The sequence below is a fragment of the Myripristis murdjan genome, chromosome 21 (genome assembly GCF_902150065.1).
Source record: "Myripristis murdjan chromosome 21, fMyrMur1.1, whole genome shotgun sequence".
Taxonomy (NCBI): domain Eukaryota; kingdom Metazoa; phylum Chordata; class Actinopteri; order Holocentriformes; family Holocentridae; genus Myripristis; species Myripristis murdjan.
In genome coordinates, this window is record NC_044000.1 from 30,310,329 (window position 1) to 30,328,097 (window position 17,769).

At 37.8% G+C, this 17,769-nt stretch overlaps 1 protein-coding gene across 1 annotated transcript in view; it reads right to left on the bottom strand.

Moving 5' to 3' along the window:
- Window positions 1-17,769, bottom strand: part of lrp1bb (low density lipoprotein receptor-related protein 1Bb) — a 278,342-nt gene that overhangs the window by 154,637 nt on the left and 105,936 nt on the right. The window contains exon 3 of the mRNA XM_030080256.1: window positions 16,625-16,762. Coding sequence (XP_029936116.1) covers window positions 16,625-16,762 — 138 coding nt within the window. The remainder of the gene's footprint in view (window positions 1-16,624; window positions 16,763-17,769) is intronic.

Consider the following 17,769-nt stretch of genomic DNA (forward strand, 5'->3'; position numbering starts at 1 on the left):
GTAGTTTTCAGAAAATGTAATTCCGCAGCTCAAAACTAGGGCTCAAATGTGACAGTAAATGTTGTTAATCCCTCAAAGCACAATTTGCTGAGGGATTTGAGAACTGGTGCACTGCCAAGCTTCTGACATGCCCTTAAATATTGGAGGAAACATCATGGGTGTGGGTGTCGAAATCTTCCAGCGAACAATGAAATTTTAATTCCAACCACTCCTGAGGAAGAAAATCCGCTGTAATAGGATTTGATGACACCAGATTGTTTCCTCATATTAGGGACAGTAATGATATGAATGACAATATCTTGCCAGACTGTGGAACAACAAAGTGAGATGCATGAAATATTGATTGCCAGAGTCTGCTGTTGTTTATATAGTGTGTACTGGGGCCTGACAGTCAACCCGAACCAGTGTTACCAGGATAACAAGACTTGGAAGTTCAACTTCAACAAACAGCGCAGCAAAATCTGTCACAGGATCCAACTTTCAACTTAGAAACTTTTTAATATATGAAACACATTGACAGACGCCTTGCAACTGACCTTGAAATGTAAAAATCAAATCAAAATATTAGATGTAGTTATGCTGAAAGCACAAGAAAGAACTCAAGCTCTATTTAAAGTCACAACTGAATCATATCCATCTAATAAAGTGGCTGCAAAGAGGTAAAACAACAGACTAAAAGGCTCAGCACACTGTAGTGTAGTGTAACACAGAAGAGAGGAAAACGATCGCGTTGCCTACTTACTGTAAATGTTCCATCCATTAGAGGGGCAAAAATTTAATAAATATGCTAATATGTTACAGTCTACAAGGCTGCTTGGCAGCACATTTTTAACCTGCAGAGAGACACCAAAAAATGATTTGAGCTGTATTCATGGCTAGTCATCTCGGAGCAGGAGCATCGCTTATCACAGGCTTTCCCTCACCCCCGAGAAAAGTGTTTGTTTGTTTGAGTTGTCGTAATGAAAAGTTAATCAAGTGAGATAATTGAATGTTGTTCAGAGACAGAGGGTGGGAGGGAAGGTGCATGTCTGACATTGTTTTTCATTATTGCATGAGGGCAACTTTATGTGTTACTAAAAAGAAAAATCAAGAAACATGTATGCTAATATTCTGTGTATTGTTTGCTTGGGAAGCGTCAGAGTCCATTTACTCAAGTTTTGCAAAAGATGAAGGTATGTGTGTGGAGAGAGATGAACCAAAGAGATGATACCATATCACGTCCTTGTCAGTAATGAGAACATTTTTTTTTTTTTTTTTTTTTTTTTTTTTTTTTTGCTTTTCACCCATTGCACTCAAAGGGCAACAATGATTTGAAACCCTGAATAGCTGAAAGTAGGGAGATGTACCGTTTCTCCAGAGAGGCAAACCAGTGGAGACAAGCCTTTGACAGGTGGTGGTATGACATGGGAATCATCACTGCATAAAAGCCCAGTTTACCCTCACGTGGCAGAAATGGGTCCATATTTCTCAGGATAAAATATATGAGAGCCTGTCAAAACAGAGCAACGTTCGAGGCAGCTACACCTCATCACTGTAATATTCCACGGCATTCAGAGGATTATTCTTGCCGACAATCCTCTGCCGGCGTAACTGAGATTGGCACAGGTTGACAGTGGAAGTCCAATCAAATCTGTACACACATAATCAAGTATGCTCTCCAGGAAGCGATTTATGGCGTTGTTTTGTTGTGCCTCTTCCTTTGTCTCTCCTAACGCTCCCTCATTAATGTCGCAATAGTCATTTTTCACAGATCACAGGCAATATGTATTCTGCTGAAATATCTGATTCTCAGACAGGTATAATGGCGAAATATCAAATGCTTTCAACCAGCGACAGGACACACACACACACACACTTAAAACAGAGAGATTAGGGCACTTAAAATGGCTCTGAGCCTCACCAATTTCACTGTATTCCATCCCTGTATCTCAAAATCTAAATCAGAGATAGTCATGCCTTCATGTTGATGCCTTTTGGAAAAAAATTGTCCACTTTCCATCCTTTTGGCATTGTATCAGAAAGACATGCTTGAATTGGAATAAAACATTTTGGTCCAACTCTCACACGAACCATAATGTGTCAACCCTGTTACTATCACTCACACAAATCACACAACACCAAGAATTGAAAATCTGTAGTTATTTATTTATATATATATATTTATTCATTCATTCTTACTTTAATGTGCTACATTCATGTTGAACATCTTCAAGGTTTACTTCCTTCAGAAAAAAAAAAAAAAAGTCAGTTATTGAAATAATTTCCCTTTAATTTTAGAATAGATAATTGGTTTATTATCCCCAGACATATTTGGTACAAAACAACATTTCTCTTTTGGTAGGGTTATGACATTATTATCAAAATATCCCTCAGTATCAGGGTTGACTGGACAAAGACATTTAATTGAAACTGATTATAATTAAATTAGAAAAATATGAGTTATAATTAAAATGTATTATGAGAGACAAAATTTCCCTTTGGGGATCAATAAAGTATTTCTGATTCTGATTCTGAGAATGCAACTAAGGCAGCAGTATTATTGAAATACTATTTTAGACTATAGCCGTTATTAGTTTTATTATGCTGGAAGGTGAAAGCCTATAACTAGAGACACTGTAAAACAGCTCAGTTTCAATCACAAGGTTATAGGAAACATAACACAACTGTGCTTATTATTTACTATTAATTACAAGAATAATAAGATCTCTGGATGTAGCTAACATCTTACAGAAATTATATTGAAATATGTCTGAGGGACTTCAAAGGCACCGACATGGTAGAATGACCCCACACACGTTGCAGCTGCCTGGAAAGCTTACAGGGACACTTAAAACTCAAGGAATATCTTTTCATTCAAGGGAAAGTTAACAGACAATTTCACACAGCCACTGTGTACAGTTTTTCTTCTTTGGACTAGGATTGTGTGTGTGTGTGTGTCTGTGTGTGTGAAAATGGGGATTTTTCTAGTTCCACACTTTACCAACAACAAATGGGGTGTTTCTACAGTAAATGTCAAGCAATCATGAGCTATTACTTTTAATCATATTATTAATGATGAGATTAATACTCTGGTTTGAGCTTGGTTTGAGGTGAAAATACCAGATATACTCGCTAATGAGCTATCAAAATGTCAGTAAAAGACTCCATGAACTGCATAACGCAGAAGTGATCTTTTTAAGCATCTGCATATCTTCACCTCAGATATGTTGTTTCAAATTATACCTAAATTCAAAACTGATGCAAATAAGAACTGAGAGGAGAAACAGTTCAATTTCAGTTAGAAGATGGAGATGATCTTGCAGTGATTAACACTGCATAATTCCATAATTTCACTCCATAATTTCAGAAATCAAGCTAGTTAATGAAGACTACCGCTATAAAGAGTGAAATATCGCACAAATCCAACTGTGTGGAATCATTTCTTACAGTTTGATGTCAATGTTGCTGAAATATTCATCAACAAAGACTATGGTGAGTTGATTTTCTGCCCCATGTTGAAATAATTTCATTCCACTCTACTACAGTACACAGCAGAACAGATGTTTTTTTCCCTTAAGGATTTTCAAAAGTTTTCTTTCAGTGTTTGAAGGTACAGGTGAAAATTTGGGCTATCTGATGTTTTCATTACCTGTGCTTGACTCTGATTGATTAAACTGAATGTTTCTGACATTACTTCTCACAAAAAAAAGAATCTACAGCACATTTTATGGTAAAACATAATGTAAACAGTACAAAACATAAAGAATCCTGCAGTGCTTACATTGAAGCTTTTGTACTTCTGAGGTAATGTGCTTGCCACTGAATTCTCATTCACAGATATCCCCGTATGATGAACCAATCAGAGCGCATGAGCTTGCGTAGACTCAACACAAAAGGTTGGGATTCCTGGCAGGTGTGAGACACCTATGCAGAGCCTCTTTTCAACCACAAGTATGCAGATAGCATCAGTTAACATACAAATATACTGTTTTCATTGAGCTAAGTTGTATTTGCTACTCGATCATTTGCAGCGGTGCTAATGCAGCTTTGTGTGTAAAAATGGGTGATTCTGCCCCATTAACCTGTGTACACAAATATTTTGTGCACGGAAACTACCGTCAGACAACACCTTGCACAATAATTTTAGCTACATTGACCTAATTAATATTTATTTTGTGGACTGACAATGGCAGGATGTAACAAATGGAGGAATGGATAACTACAATCCATTTTCTAAATGTAATTGTGTACAATGTACACAATTTTTAACAGTCAGAAGAACCACATGCACACTGCCTTGTAACCCTGAGAAAAGCCAAGGCTGCTGCGTTATTTGTGCCAAGGCAACACAGGCAGAGAGGGAATGTATATATATTAAATAATAATAATAATAATGATAATAATAAAATAATAAGAAACAAAAAAACAGTGTTTGATTTCAGAATTACTCTTAAATGTTAGAAGATGAGATTAAAATAAATATATACATTGTCACTTCAGATTTATCATAGATAAGAATACTGCCATTATTTAATCACTGCTTAACACAATATGCATGAGTGGGAAGCTGGGAGTCACAACGCCCATATTGACTAAACATGCCTTGGCCTTCGTCTCCTCAGCTTCTGGTGCAGCTGAGGTTGGCTTCCTCTTACTTGTGTAACGTAGGAATGGTTTGCCATACATGCTTCACCTGGTGAATGTGTGCACTCCTGTCACTGCGCTTATGGTGTTCTAATTGGAAAATTGCAGCTTAACTGATAGGTGTAAGTGGTCATAATGAATCAGGTGCCACCAGGAGAAAGCCACACTGTGCTCAGTAGCATGTAGCTCATTGCTCTGTAAATACAACCCCAGGGTCACGCACAGCTCAGCCTATTTATAGCTCATCACAATGACTTTTAATTGATCACACGTGCCTCTAAATTAATCCACCTATCAGTCCATCTGTATTGTGTATGTATGTAGTGTGTATTGTATATTTGTATTGTCCATGTGTCCCACAGAGATGTTCTCACTCATAAATATAATAATAAAAAACATAACTAGGCTTATACAAAATCCTACACACACAATGAAATTGGATATTAAGGACACTTAGTATATTCAAATAATAAAGTTACTATATATATATATATATAATGTAGCATAAATTCCCACTTTCATGTTATTTTCTACCACTTCTCCACCAGACTGCAGCCAAAACACTGCATGGTGTGAAGTCTGCGGGAAGGTGCACACATTCTCACTGCATTTTTTTTTTTATAAATACCGATTTATGTGTTGAGAATAGCATATGCGTATTTCTGTGCATACGCAGCATTTATACATTGGCCCCAAGTGTTTTACTCAATAAGGTTTAGTACAGACCTAAAAACGGAAAAAGAGGAAAATGCTGAAATGTGGCATATGTAATCTATACTGAAGGAGTTGCTATTTAATTATATTCTGAGCCTGAACTGGTGAAGTAGACATTTTATTATTATTTTTTTTTTTTTTGGCTGACTAAGTTCACGGGCCATTTACGTGAGTAAATATTGACTAGATTTAATCAGTATGCCATAACTAAAATCTAACTAAATTCAAAGGCTATTCAAAAGACTAAGGATGACGGAAAATGCTGTGAAATTTAAAACTGTGGTGCTTTTTAAGTTTAAAGGAAAATACCAGTGGGTTTCATCACTCAGATATATAATTGCTACATCCCAGGATAGCTCAGTCTGTATTTGTGAAAATTCACAACAGCGTCCCTTAAGACAGCTTTGAGATAGCTGAGTTTGTCCCGATTAAACTGTAATCTCTGATGACACTGATGTGCTTTAATGATGCAGTCTCTAGTATGACTGCATCACTGTTTGAAAAATGTCACTTATGACTGCGCTAACCCCAGAGCTCGATACCGAACCATGTTTCTACAAGAAAGGCCTTGTAAAAACTTTTCTTTTTTTTTTTTTTTTATTTTGGTTTTTGAAGCTGGTCTCCTCTGTTCACGTCTTTCAATTCCCACAGCAATAACACATGCTCTGTTGAGATTTCATTGGCAAAGACAAAAAAGGTGAGAGTGACAGTACCCAGCATGATTTCCTATACAGGATAAGGGTACATTTTTCTGGTTCAGAACTGATAACAATACTTTAAAACACCACACATTTGGGTGTAAAAGTGAAAACATTCAATAAGCTGATTGAACAGACACGGATTAAGTGTGGGACCAGAATAAAGCTTTCCTTTTTGAATCCAGGCCTAGACATAATGCTTCTCTGAAACTAGCCATATGAGTCGACAAAGTCTCCAATTCAATTTCCAGTCAGCTCCGGGCTGTACATCCCATCGACATCACAGATTAGAGTCTTGGGTTTTCCACTATCTACATTTGGAAGAAATGTGTTTATGTTCACTTGCTGGAACTGTCTGTCCTACAAAAAAAAAGAACATATGAACTCTGAAACTGCATTTAAGTCTGGCATTGTTTTCATTCTGTATGCAAGCTGTAAATTCTTCCTATACAAATAGTGTGCTCAGGAAACCCTCTAAACAAAGAGAGACAGGTGATCCAGTGGAAAATGTTGATCATGCAGACTTCAGAGATCCCACAGCACAGCCATGAGCATGCAATTAAGAATGAGCAAGTTTCCTGAAGGTGAACGAAAAGAGTTTGGTGGTTTTTCCATCTGGGCACCTTCATATGAAGGCCTCTCGGGACATTCAGCATGTATATTCATAAGAGGTAGGCAGGGAAGGGAAGCGGAAAAAAAAAAAAAAAGTTTTGTTAGAGACCCAGCTGGTTGCCTAAAACTTCTCTTTGGTGACCTCAATTTCTCCTGCCTCCCAATGAGTCTGCTCTGTCCGAGTGGGACTGAGCATATGTGTCCCCGGGTGAACTTTAGCAGAAGGCTGGTGCCACACAAATCGAGGTGGGGGGTGGGGTTGGGGGGGGATTTTGTATTAGCTTTAGCACTGATAAATCACAGAGAGCTCCTAGAAAGCAAACAGTCTCACACAGTTTCTGCAAGACAAATTGATACCTTGAGGAAGAATAAATCTTCTCTCTACTTAATTCATTTATTTATTCTTATTTAAGTAAGGGAGTTGCCAATGACTGACTGAAGCATTAAAGGAAAAATCCACCATAAAAAAAAAAAAAAAAAAAATCATTACAGCAATGCTTTAAAACAAAGACTGGAGATTTATATCGCATTTCTGGTGCAGTTTTGTTTTTTAATGTTGTATTTTTTTTTATTTATTTATTTATTTTTGTTGGTCTGCAGCTAACCACTTAACATGAACACAGCTATAACACTGAGCGATATTCTCAGAACAGATACAATCGTTTTTAATATAAATAAATGAATAAACACAAATATCAGATGTCAGGTGTCAATGCCAACCTGTCAAAATAAAAGTAGAAGAAATCCAGCATAGCAGACGGGGAGCTCACTTCCTTCCTCCTAAAGATGCAGGTGTGCTCTGTCAGCATTACATCTGAATTACACCTTAAAAAACAACAAAACAATGCCAGAAACACAATGTAAATCTCAATAGCTATTTTTTGAACAGTGCTAATATGTTTTAGGCTGAAATTTTCCTTAAAAGGTATGTTAAACTGAAATATGTAATTTTTCATTGAAATGTTTATTTTAATCATTGGGTGGAGAAAACAGATTTCTCTGATTTCTCCAGAGATTTACTGGAGATCAAAAAATTTCTTTCACATGTAAGAAGGGAGCGATCGGGTTAAAACACCAACTCACTATCTGGGCCTCCTGCCCCGGTTGATTGACAGCCTTCAGGTGCAGCTTTTCTCCTCCACTCGGCTCATCAAACAGTCGTGAGGAACAGGAACTGTTTGCTGGATAGAAAACCACCGTTTTCCCCAGGATTATTTCACCAAGCTAACGTGAGGGCTAGCAAAGCCCTTCTGTCTGATCGATGGAGCTGTGTTTCTTCAGCTGCCATGGTCTTTCTCACATCAACTCTGCTTCAACAAGCCTCAGAAGTTAAGGTTTTTAGCAAAAGAGCTCTACAGCAATGTTAGCCAGGAAAACATTAGCTAACATATTGTTGAAATATTAATAAGATCTCTCTCTCAGTTACAACAAGCAGGATATTTTCACATTGCTGGATGGTTGATTGGTCTCGGTGTCCAGACCCACAAAGGGAGCCCTGCAGGGGCAGCTAAAGCCCTGCTGGAATGGATTAAAACTCCACTTTATTACAGGCCAAGGATTTGCAGGAGCTCTGAGATCTTGATGAATGATAAAGATAGAACTCAAGAATAATACTAAATAAGAAGATCCACATTTTTAACAGGTTTACCATCCTTTTATGAGTATCACATGTTGCAGCCTCATGTATCTGTCATATGCAGTTCCCCGGAAGGTTAAGAGCACAGTGGCAGCCGTATGCTGCAAAACTGAAGGATAGCAGGCCAGAATATGAGCAGCAGCATCAAGATGTAGTTGTAGCAATTAAGAAATGTGGTTCTATGTATTTATGAGACGGCTGCACTAAGGTTATAGACCATGAGAATGACAACAACTGAACAGAAATGCAGATTATTTGAATAACAGCTGCCATACCTATAAAGGACGTGGTGAGCCACAGTAAATATTTACATACAGGAATCATTTCTGTGTACAGCACGAGTCACTTGCTCTCTTTTTGCAAGGAGTCTACAGAAAGTTCAGATTCAGGCACCCATAGCTTAATTTTGAAGCTGTTTTTTTTTTTTTTTTTTTTTAAAAAGACGTATTCTATCTAGGCAACAATAAAGTGAAAACTGTCAATAGTAAAGAGTAAAACTGAAAACTGAAACATGGCTTTGATGTATCTGACTTTTCATTCTTTATCGATTCCTTGCCTTCTCTGGGGAAAAGAAAAAGGTTTAATCTAGATGTGTTAAAGGTGAGTTTAAGCCCTCAGCAAAATCCAAATAGGCCTGCAGCAGCCAATATGTATGATTTACTATGACATATCTCCACGGTAAATTTTAAAGCCCAATAAAATGCCTCTTTCTCTCAAGGTTGTAGGATGTCGAGGTGCGAGGGGTGCTTCAGCATCACCTTCCCTGCCAGCCCCCTTAAAATAAAGATTAGAAGCTGTTTATTTCTTAATTTGCATTTAAGAGATAAATATTAACTCTACGCTGGCTTTGTCAGTGTCAGTGATTATCCTAGCACAGTGGAAAGCAGCCTGAGTTATTAGAGGGAAGGAAAGGATCACAATCTTGATGACAAAGAAGTTGTGAGAAGTTTGAACTGAGCAGAAGATCACCTGTTTGGTTGGGATTTATTCTGAGGAGTTATGAGTTTTGAAATAAATTATTTACTGTCTGAGATCACCGTAGCTTTATATTTTGTTTTACTTAGTATAATTTTAAGTAAAATATATTATATATTAAAATACTAATATATAAATTGTAAAATATATGATATTTGATATATCATATGACATACAAAGTCAAAAGCAGTGAAAAAGTGCCACAGTTACAAGGTCTTCTCGTATAAAGGTTCATAGGTCTAAAGATAGAAACTGAAACAAACAGAAACGTGTTACGCATCAAAGCCAAGCATCACTGTTGAGAAAGGTTTCACATGTCCAAGAGTCATAGAAATCTATTTCCAAAAGAAAAAAAAAGTAGTTATCATTCTGCTTCAACAGAAGCTGTTGTCTCACATATTTTCAAACCAGAGTTGGCAGCTGGCCTCTCCAAAACTCATTAGTCTACTATCATCACATCATATGTCCATATTTTATGAAAGCCAACTTTTGCTGCTCAAAGAGAAAAACAAATGAAAACAAGCAAGCAAATAAATAGATAAATAAATAAAAAAAAAAACAAAGAGTACCAGAAAAAATGCCTTTTGACAACTGTTTAATTAATGAGATTTTCAAGTCCTAATTATGAGGTAGGATATATATTGGATATCATATGATATACAACTTAATCATGAGGTAAAAAAAAAAAAAAAAAAAAAAAAAAAAGACATAATTGCAGGAAGTACTCAAAAGGCAGAGCAATGTTTTTTAGAGTGCTGTTGTTTGGTCTTCAATATGCTTTAGTACAGTAGAGCTAAAACAAACACATATTCAATCTTTCTATTTAGCTGCAAAACCCCAGGTTCATTTTTAGTTACTCCACAGACTTTGCAGCTAGATGAAACATTCAATAATAGAATTCCTTAAAAGAAAGGTCTCGCTTTTCTTCCTTTCTTCCCTGTCCAATTTTCTGTTACTTTCTCTGGGGGATTTGAGGCCATCGAAGTGACTCATCAACGCTCCTGCTAAGATACAGTGAGGAGAGTGAAGCCCACTCCTTGTATATTAGGCCGACATTTTCTTCTTTTTCTTTGCCAGCACTTACAATAGCATCTATTAAGTTCCCATTGCTGGGGATCCGTCTGGCGCTGTTGTGAACATGACAAACACCCTCTAATTTCAGCTGAGAGTAATACGATCTAAATCTTTCAAAAAAGACTCTGTGACACATGTATGTCAGAACTTTGGACATTGTTATCGATTATTAAAAAATAAACTATAAAGCCAGAGCATAAGGGAAACAATGAGGTGTGACACTGGCTTGTAAACCAACTTGATCAAACTTCCAGAAAAACACTGCACACTGACAGTGTGCACTGCACAGTTCTGTCTGCTCATTTGAGCTAACAGAAATAACATAAACTTAATATTTATACCCCATTTACTCGACAACAACGCTTTGTTTAGAAAACTGCAACAGAAAAAACAACAGCTGATAAATGAATGATAACCCACTTTTTGAAGAATATAAAATTACACTTAAGAAATGGAGTAAAGGAGCTGCAGTTAGTAGCTACCTCTTGAGCAGAATTATTTTATTTTATTTGAACACTCTGGCCATAACACTTCAGTAACGCAGCGGCTCAGGCGCACTTCCCCTCTGCTCTGCACTGCTTGCCACAACATGGAAAGATTTATAGTTCTCTTATCATAGTTCTGTTTTGCATTTTAAATCTTACTATCATTATGTAAAAATGAAATTTTGAAATCCCCAATATATTCATGATAAATTCTTACATTTTTCTAGTTTCAGATTTCTCTCACGTATCCCCTGTACTACCTCGGCGTACCACTAGGGGTACACGTACCCCCATTTGAGGAACGTGGTTCTAGACAATTGCAGAGCTCACTGAAGGCTGCAAGGTTGTGTAGTTTATACAGTCACGGTTTTGCCGGCCAAGAGAGTGTGTTGTGTCACAATTAAGTGTAGACAGCCTCACCAGGTCCAGTGTTGTGGTGAAATTTAAGTGCAGCTGAAGACTGTTGCTTCCTTACAAGCAGGCAGCAAGGACAAGTCTTCACACAGTGGACAAACATGATGAATAAGTCACAAGTAAGTCATTCAAATGAGAAAGAAACCTACAACTTATTTAACTTGAATCTTTTGTTGGTACAATAACATGTACGCTTTTAGGGTTTACTATTGATTCTACCTGTGTTTAGCTCAGCAAGCAAATACTAATGGCAGAGACAAGTCTAAATATCACAGATGTATCCCACCCATTTTAAATTCATGTTTGTCTATGTGTGGCAGATGGCATCGAGTAAAAAGGGGGAGGTGCACCAATTAGTGAGGTTTGCAGATATGGGGCTTCCTGCAGGAGGAACGCAGGTTGCGCCTGTTGGTTCAGGCCGGTGGAGTGAGGCAGGTGCACACCTCACTGTATGCTGGTGTGCAGAGAAGACCAGAGAGCAGGGCCAACTGGTAGACCTAAAGCTGTTTTCTGCATGTAGTTGTCTTATGCTGCCAGGTTTCATGCATTTCAGACCTGCTTCCCAGCTGGGTTGAAGGTGGCTGGTAGCCGATAGGAAAATAGGTCGACATACCAGGTATTTTAAAATGTAGTAAATTTTTACTTTAAAGTTTTTTTGTTTTTGTTTTTTGTTTTTTACATAAGATGCAATTTAGTATTTTTGTAATAAAGTGTTTTAAGATGGTTAATATTTGTTTCCGCACAGAGCATCAGTGGTCCATTAGCTGCTCTTGCTGTGGGGCTATTTTTGTTGTTTGCTTATTTTATTTTTTGGGGGTTTCTTTTTTCATGTAGTTCGCCCTGGCAAGTGAGCTGGTAGCAGGCAAAAAACATATGGTTATTCCCCTAATTTATTTTTGTTTGTTTTGTGGTTAATCTGCTTGCTTCCCCCACTGATCTCTGACTTTACTCAGATCAAATGCCAGTCAGGGCCGGCTTAAGGTGATAATTTAAATGTTAATCGTTTGCAGTGAAAATAATCGTGTGTAAACTTTGGAATATGTTAACCCACCTGGTGTGAAGATTTACAGATTACAGTGTGCACTCGTATGCCTCAGTGGAACTCAACCCCTGGCCTGTTAGCGACAGCTGGGAACTTAATTGTGAAGGTGAACTTTTGCAATAAAAATTTGTACTTAAACCTCCTTGATTTTCATTCCTTTTTTGCTAGTGACATATTATTCCTGTTAATATCCTGCAGAGTTAATTATGGACCATAGGCAGCTGCAATACACTGGCTGTAGTGTTAGAAGGTAAATAAAAATAATAAACATAGACAGGACATTGCAAAGGGCTTTTATTTTCAGTAATGCTACAGTACTCTGATGCATTTTCTCAATAGATAACACTACTGCATAAAATGTTCCTTTTAATGGTAATAAAGATGTAATGTAACAAGTTAATTAGAAGCAATGTCTAAAGGTAAGTTACTTTTGACAGTCGCTTTCCCCAACACTCAAAATCAACTGACGTGTGTGATTAATAAGCTTGCACTAAACTTATTGTGATCATTGGCCCCCAACAGACAATTCAAGTTGTGTGCTTCCACATTGTTCTGTAAGTGTGATTGTGATTCATGAACAATAGTTCTGCCTGATAAGTGCAAAATAGACAAAAAGTTAATTAACAGCTCTCCAGTTCATCACAACTTTCATTTGAAAGATTACAGGAATAAACATGTTGAAAGTGATATCTGAAGAATGGAAGCATCCACTGATGTTGGTGCAAGGTTTTGAAGTGAATTTATCAGCTCTCTGTTTATACTAACTTGCTAATTATTATAAACATAAATGATATTTCATATATCAGTGAAAATAGTGAAAATACCTGATTTGGATTTTAAAAAAAAAAAATCTGCTATTTTTCTTGGTCAGATGCAGTCAGAGCTTCTCATACTGCCCACAATTAGTCAGAATAATTCAACCTGATCTCACAGAAATACATGAAATGAACATGACTTTCTTAACAACACTTTGGTGGTTAAAATACAAGCCGACACCACAGAATAAATGCAAATGCCAACATGTTCTCATTCCCAGGCCACCAAATACCACAGCTTGGTCATGCCCCATTACACTGATACCAACACCAAAGGCACCCTTCAGTGTCAGGATGAGATGCATCAAGCTGTCTTGCTTTTCTCATGTCTCAGTGTCATGTGGTTAGGTTTAGGCAACAAAACCACTTGGTTGAAGTTAGGGAAAGGTCTACTAAGGTCTGACTAAGCTGCAGTATTTCATGCCCTTGGAGAGAGAATGTTTGCCGATGCAAAGGGAATTAGTCAAGTCAAACTACTTGCCACCACCATGCCAAACATACACCGGAGTTTGGTTAGGTTTTTGCACCAAAATTACTTGGTTAAGGTTGGGGGAAGGCCATGGGTGATGTAGGCAAAATAATGTTAGCAACCTAGTGTAAACAAGAAACAAACATTGGTCTCACCTCGAAGTGGAGTCACTTTCACGCAGGTCGACTGAGTGAAAGTCTCACTGATTGCCATCCTACCTCCTAACGTGGACTTTTTTGCTCTTTATAGTACCAGTAATTTGTGTGTCCAGCAGGACCCTACTTGACGTTGCATTGCCATTGCTTTCAGGTTATATCATTGTCATTATGGTCTCGACATACATTTTTTTTCCCATCTCATCACAGCACCACGTAATGTATTGTTAAGAAAGTCATATTCATTTCACATATTCCTGTGAGACCAGCCATGAATAATTATTTGTTAGTTGTAATAAACTAGTTGTTGAACAGTTGTCAGTTTAATCCTGTGTATTAGTGATGGGGAGATCGATTCTTTCTTCCAGTGTCCGACGTAGTGAATGAATTCAGGACCAGGTCATTTCAGCCACTTCAACCCCCAACCCAACAACGTGAGGAGCAATGAAACAAGACAATCTGATACAAAAAGTGACATATTACCTCATCCAGCAGCAACTGAACTCCTGAACCAACTGAACAAATGAGTCACTCAGGTCTGCACTGTTTCCTTCTTTCAGTTAAATACAGGAAATGAACAGTTTGCTCAGTCCACAAGAAAGATACTAACACCTACACAGGCACCTGAACTGATGCACCAACTGAATCACTACATATGAATTTGTTGCAATTGAATATTGTTCAGATATCATGTGAAGATGCAAATGAATGCACAAGGAAGTATGAGAATGTGTTTGAGTTTTTTTTGGGCACCTTGTTGATTGATCCCATTTAAGAGAATATCCATCACTGAATTAATTTCAAAGACAGGCAAATAACTTGTGTATGTGTCCTGAATACTTGCCTTGTGTTTACAAGCATACTGGCTCACTATGGCCAGAAGCACACAGTAAGTGTAGCAAGTATCGCGTGCCAGAGGAGAATGCTCAAAACAGAGCAGATGCCAGAGGAGGACATTCAAAGCGTCAAATGCTACAGTCTTCCATTGCTACAAATTTGGACGCTGTTTTTTAATTAGTAAATATTGGATTGGACAATGACAGGTGTTCTCTCTTCTGCCAAAAACAGGAGTTGAGTGTCCTTTTTCACATATTTAACAGATGCAATGTTCATATCGCATTTCTGCCATAACGTTTATTAATGCGAACAAAGACTTTAAGATCAATTCTATATGTTCTGCCTATTATGGTGTACTTACTTTACAGGCATGGTAATATGATCCTACACTGTATTTCACTAATGCAAATAGGGAAAAAAATGTTTGCGGTGCACAGACAAAAGAGAGTAGACAGTGATACTCTATCAGAGAGCTGCAGCTAATACACGACACTCAATCGCACCTTTTGTGTCTGCTCTACTCCACTAACATGGATGCTGAAAGTAAATGGACAGCACCATGTGAGTGCTACATTTCTGCTCTATGTCCATTGTGCCTTAGAACTATGCCACAAACACCAAACCGTTTAAAAATTTCTATTCATTTCCATTCATAAACCAATTCGACTTGTTCACTTATGTTCAAATAAATTCTGTGTGAATCGACTAATCAAAACCCTGCTGACACAGTACTGTCATACTAAATAAAGGGTAACAAATCCCCATGTACAAATGTACCATCCAATGTGGCTAACGGTGGCTGAATAGTTCCATTAAAAAAAAAAAAAAAAAAAAAAAAAAACCTTATTGGTCAGTTGAAAGTTGAAGTTGAAAGTGGCCATATTGTGGCATCACATTTATAGTGTTACACTTACAGGATAGTTTTTCTAATCACAAAGCCTCCATATCCCACTAGGAAAAGGTTTATACAGCATCTTCACATGCAATTTATCAAAACTGTATTCACACATAGGTGATATATGCTCAAACCATACATTTAAATGACCATTTTAAACCCAAACACACTTATATTGCACAGTGTTACAATGTCCACCCACCTCGAGATCAATATTAATTTAATCCCTGGATCTCTCCTCCCAGGCAACCTACCAAGTCAATTTATCAATGCAAGCATTATTGTGCTGGAGCGCAACATTGCAGCAGGCATTTTCGGTCCTCTGCCAACAAACAGACCTTTGGATTCTTTTCAGCCGTGAATCAAAGGCCACAATACCGAACCTTCCTTTGCAGCTAGCGCTCGCACAGAGACAAGGCCCAGCGTGACTTTAACTGTCTTGCAGGTCAGTAAAGGTTACACTTTCTGCCAGACAGGGGCTACCATTGTGTCCAGACTGTGCCACTCACTAGGAAGATATTGCCTCATCACAGAAGCCAGGTGTCCAGAGCAGCTTGGTTTAGCAGGTAAGAATGCGAGCAACAACAAAAACCTGTGTACAACACAACACCTGGTGCTGCCGTCCCGCGGCGCCTCTCTCTGGCTCTGACAGGCAGGATGATGGGAAGTCACCTTGGAAACCAATTTAACCACACTGGACAGCCAATACCAAAAATGTCAGCTAGTGCTGACATATTATAAAATCTGATTTTGATTATGGACCATCATGTACCAAGGGAAGATAAAAGGATAATGATCTCTGCTCCAAGAAGGTAAAAATGATTTTTTGTAGATAAGGAAAAATAGAATCACCATAGACAATCTAGGACATATCATCCTAAGCTGAGTTTCCTTGATTGTGTAAAAGAATTGTGGAATAAAAGATTTTTTTTTTTGAAAAATCCATTAATTTTCCTGTAACAGTGCTTTTGTGAAGCACTTTTAGAGGAAATGGAAATTATTTTCTGCAGAGCCATATGTTTTGCACATTTAATGTAGCTTATATGTTTGAAACACATAAAACAACCTTTATTCTGTAGACCTCCTGAGTAATATGTACGCTACACCTGAGGGCAACGCTAGCATTCAGAACAGAACAACATACACCATGAGTTCAATAATGATGATCATTTCATCTTACCTCGACAGTGCACTCCTTCGTCGTAACCATCCTCACAGTCTCTGGCTCCATTGCAGAGTTTGTTGAAGTGAATACATTTTTTTGTCCCAACACATTGTATGTGATTGAGGGGACATCTGATCACCACCTCCCGTGTACCTGCAGCGGAAACAAGGAACTGTCAAGAAATTGAAAACAAATAACTCAATCATTGATTTATTTCCTCTGTTCATTTAATCATATTCATGGTCACTGGGGGCTGAAGCCTATCCCACCAAGCACTGGGCAGAAGGCAATCAAATAGGCAGGTTATGACATATTTCAGCAGGAAATGTAGGAAACCTTATAGTTAGATTCCTTGGCTTGGCAAAATTTCATGGAAACATCACATGACTCCTACACAATGAAGGGAATCAAAAAAAGGTTTTCGACAAGCAGAAGACTCTTTGCAGTCCCAATCTTTGAATTTATGAGTAGAGGATTAACTGGCATGAGTCACTGAACATCAGTGTGTTTCCCTTTCATTTGCCTACGCATCTTTTTGTTTATACTGTAATTTACAGGCTTCACCTGTTGTTCACAAGACTTTATTAAGTTACCATGGAAACCAGAAGCACTACACTGCAACATATCCTGCACTGGTCACATGTCACTTACTAACTGGATTGTTTCATTTATGCAATCTTTTGGACAGGAACGTTCCTAACTAGTTGTGAGGGTGATAAGCTTCCCTGTAAATAAGAAAGACGCCTTGCCAATCCTCACAGGGCGACTGCACTAACTGTTGTCTGAATTTAACACAGTCGTTATATTTCAGCGAATGCAACTATCATTTCTGAAAATCAATGAGGCATTAAGAATGTATGCACGGTATCAATTTACAAAGCCACTGAGAATGAGCTTTAACAAGGGAAATAGCAGACCCTGAAATATAACGTGAAACCAATGTGCATATTTCTTTGTCATTATCATTTGTATTCTTTGCAGGTGGAGCCATTTTTTCCCCACATTGTATCTTTCTTAAAATGCTGATACTTCCAGACCTCCCTATACGGAAGGCAGTAGAATGTATGCATATGCAAATGTGTTTACACTTCACAGCATTGTTCTTTACACACAACAGATGTTCGTGCAGCCACACTGGTGAAGCCTTATAACAAACTGCC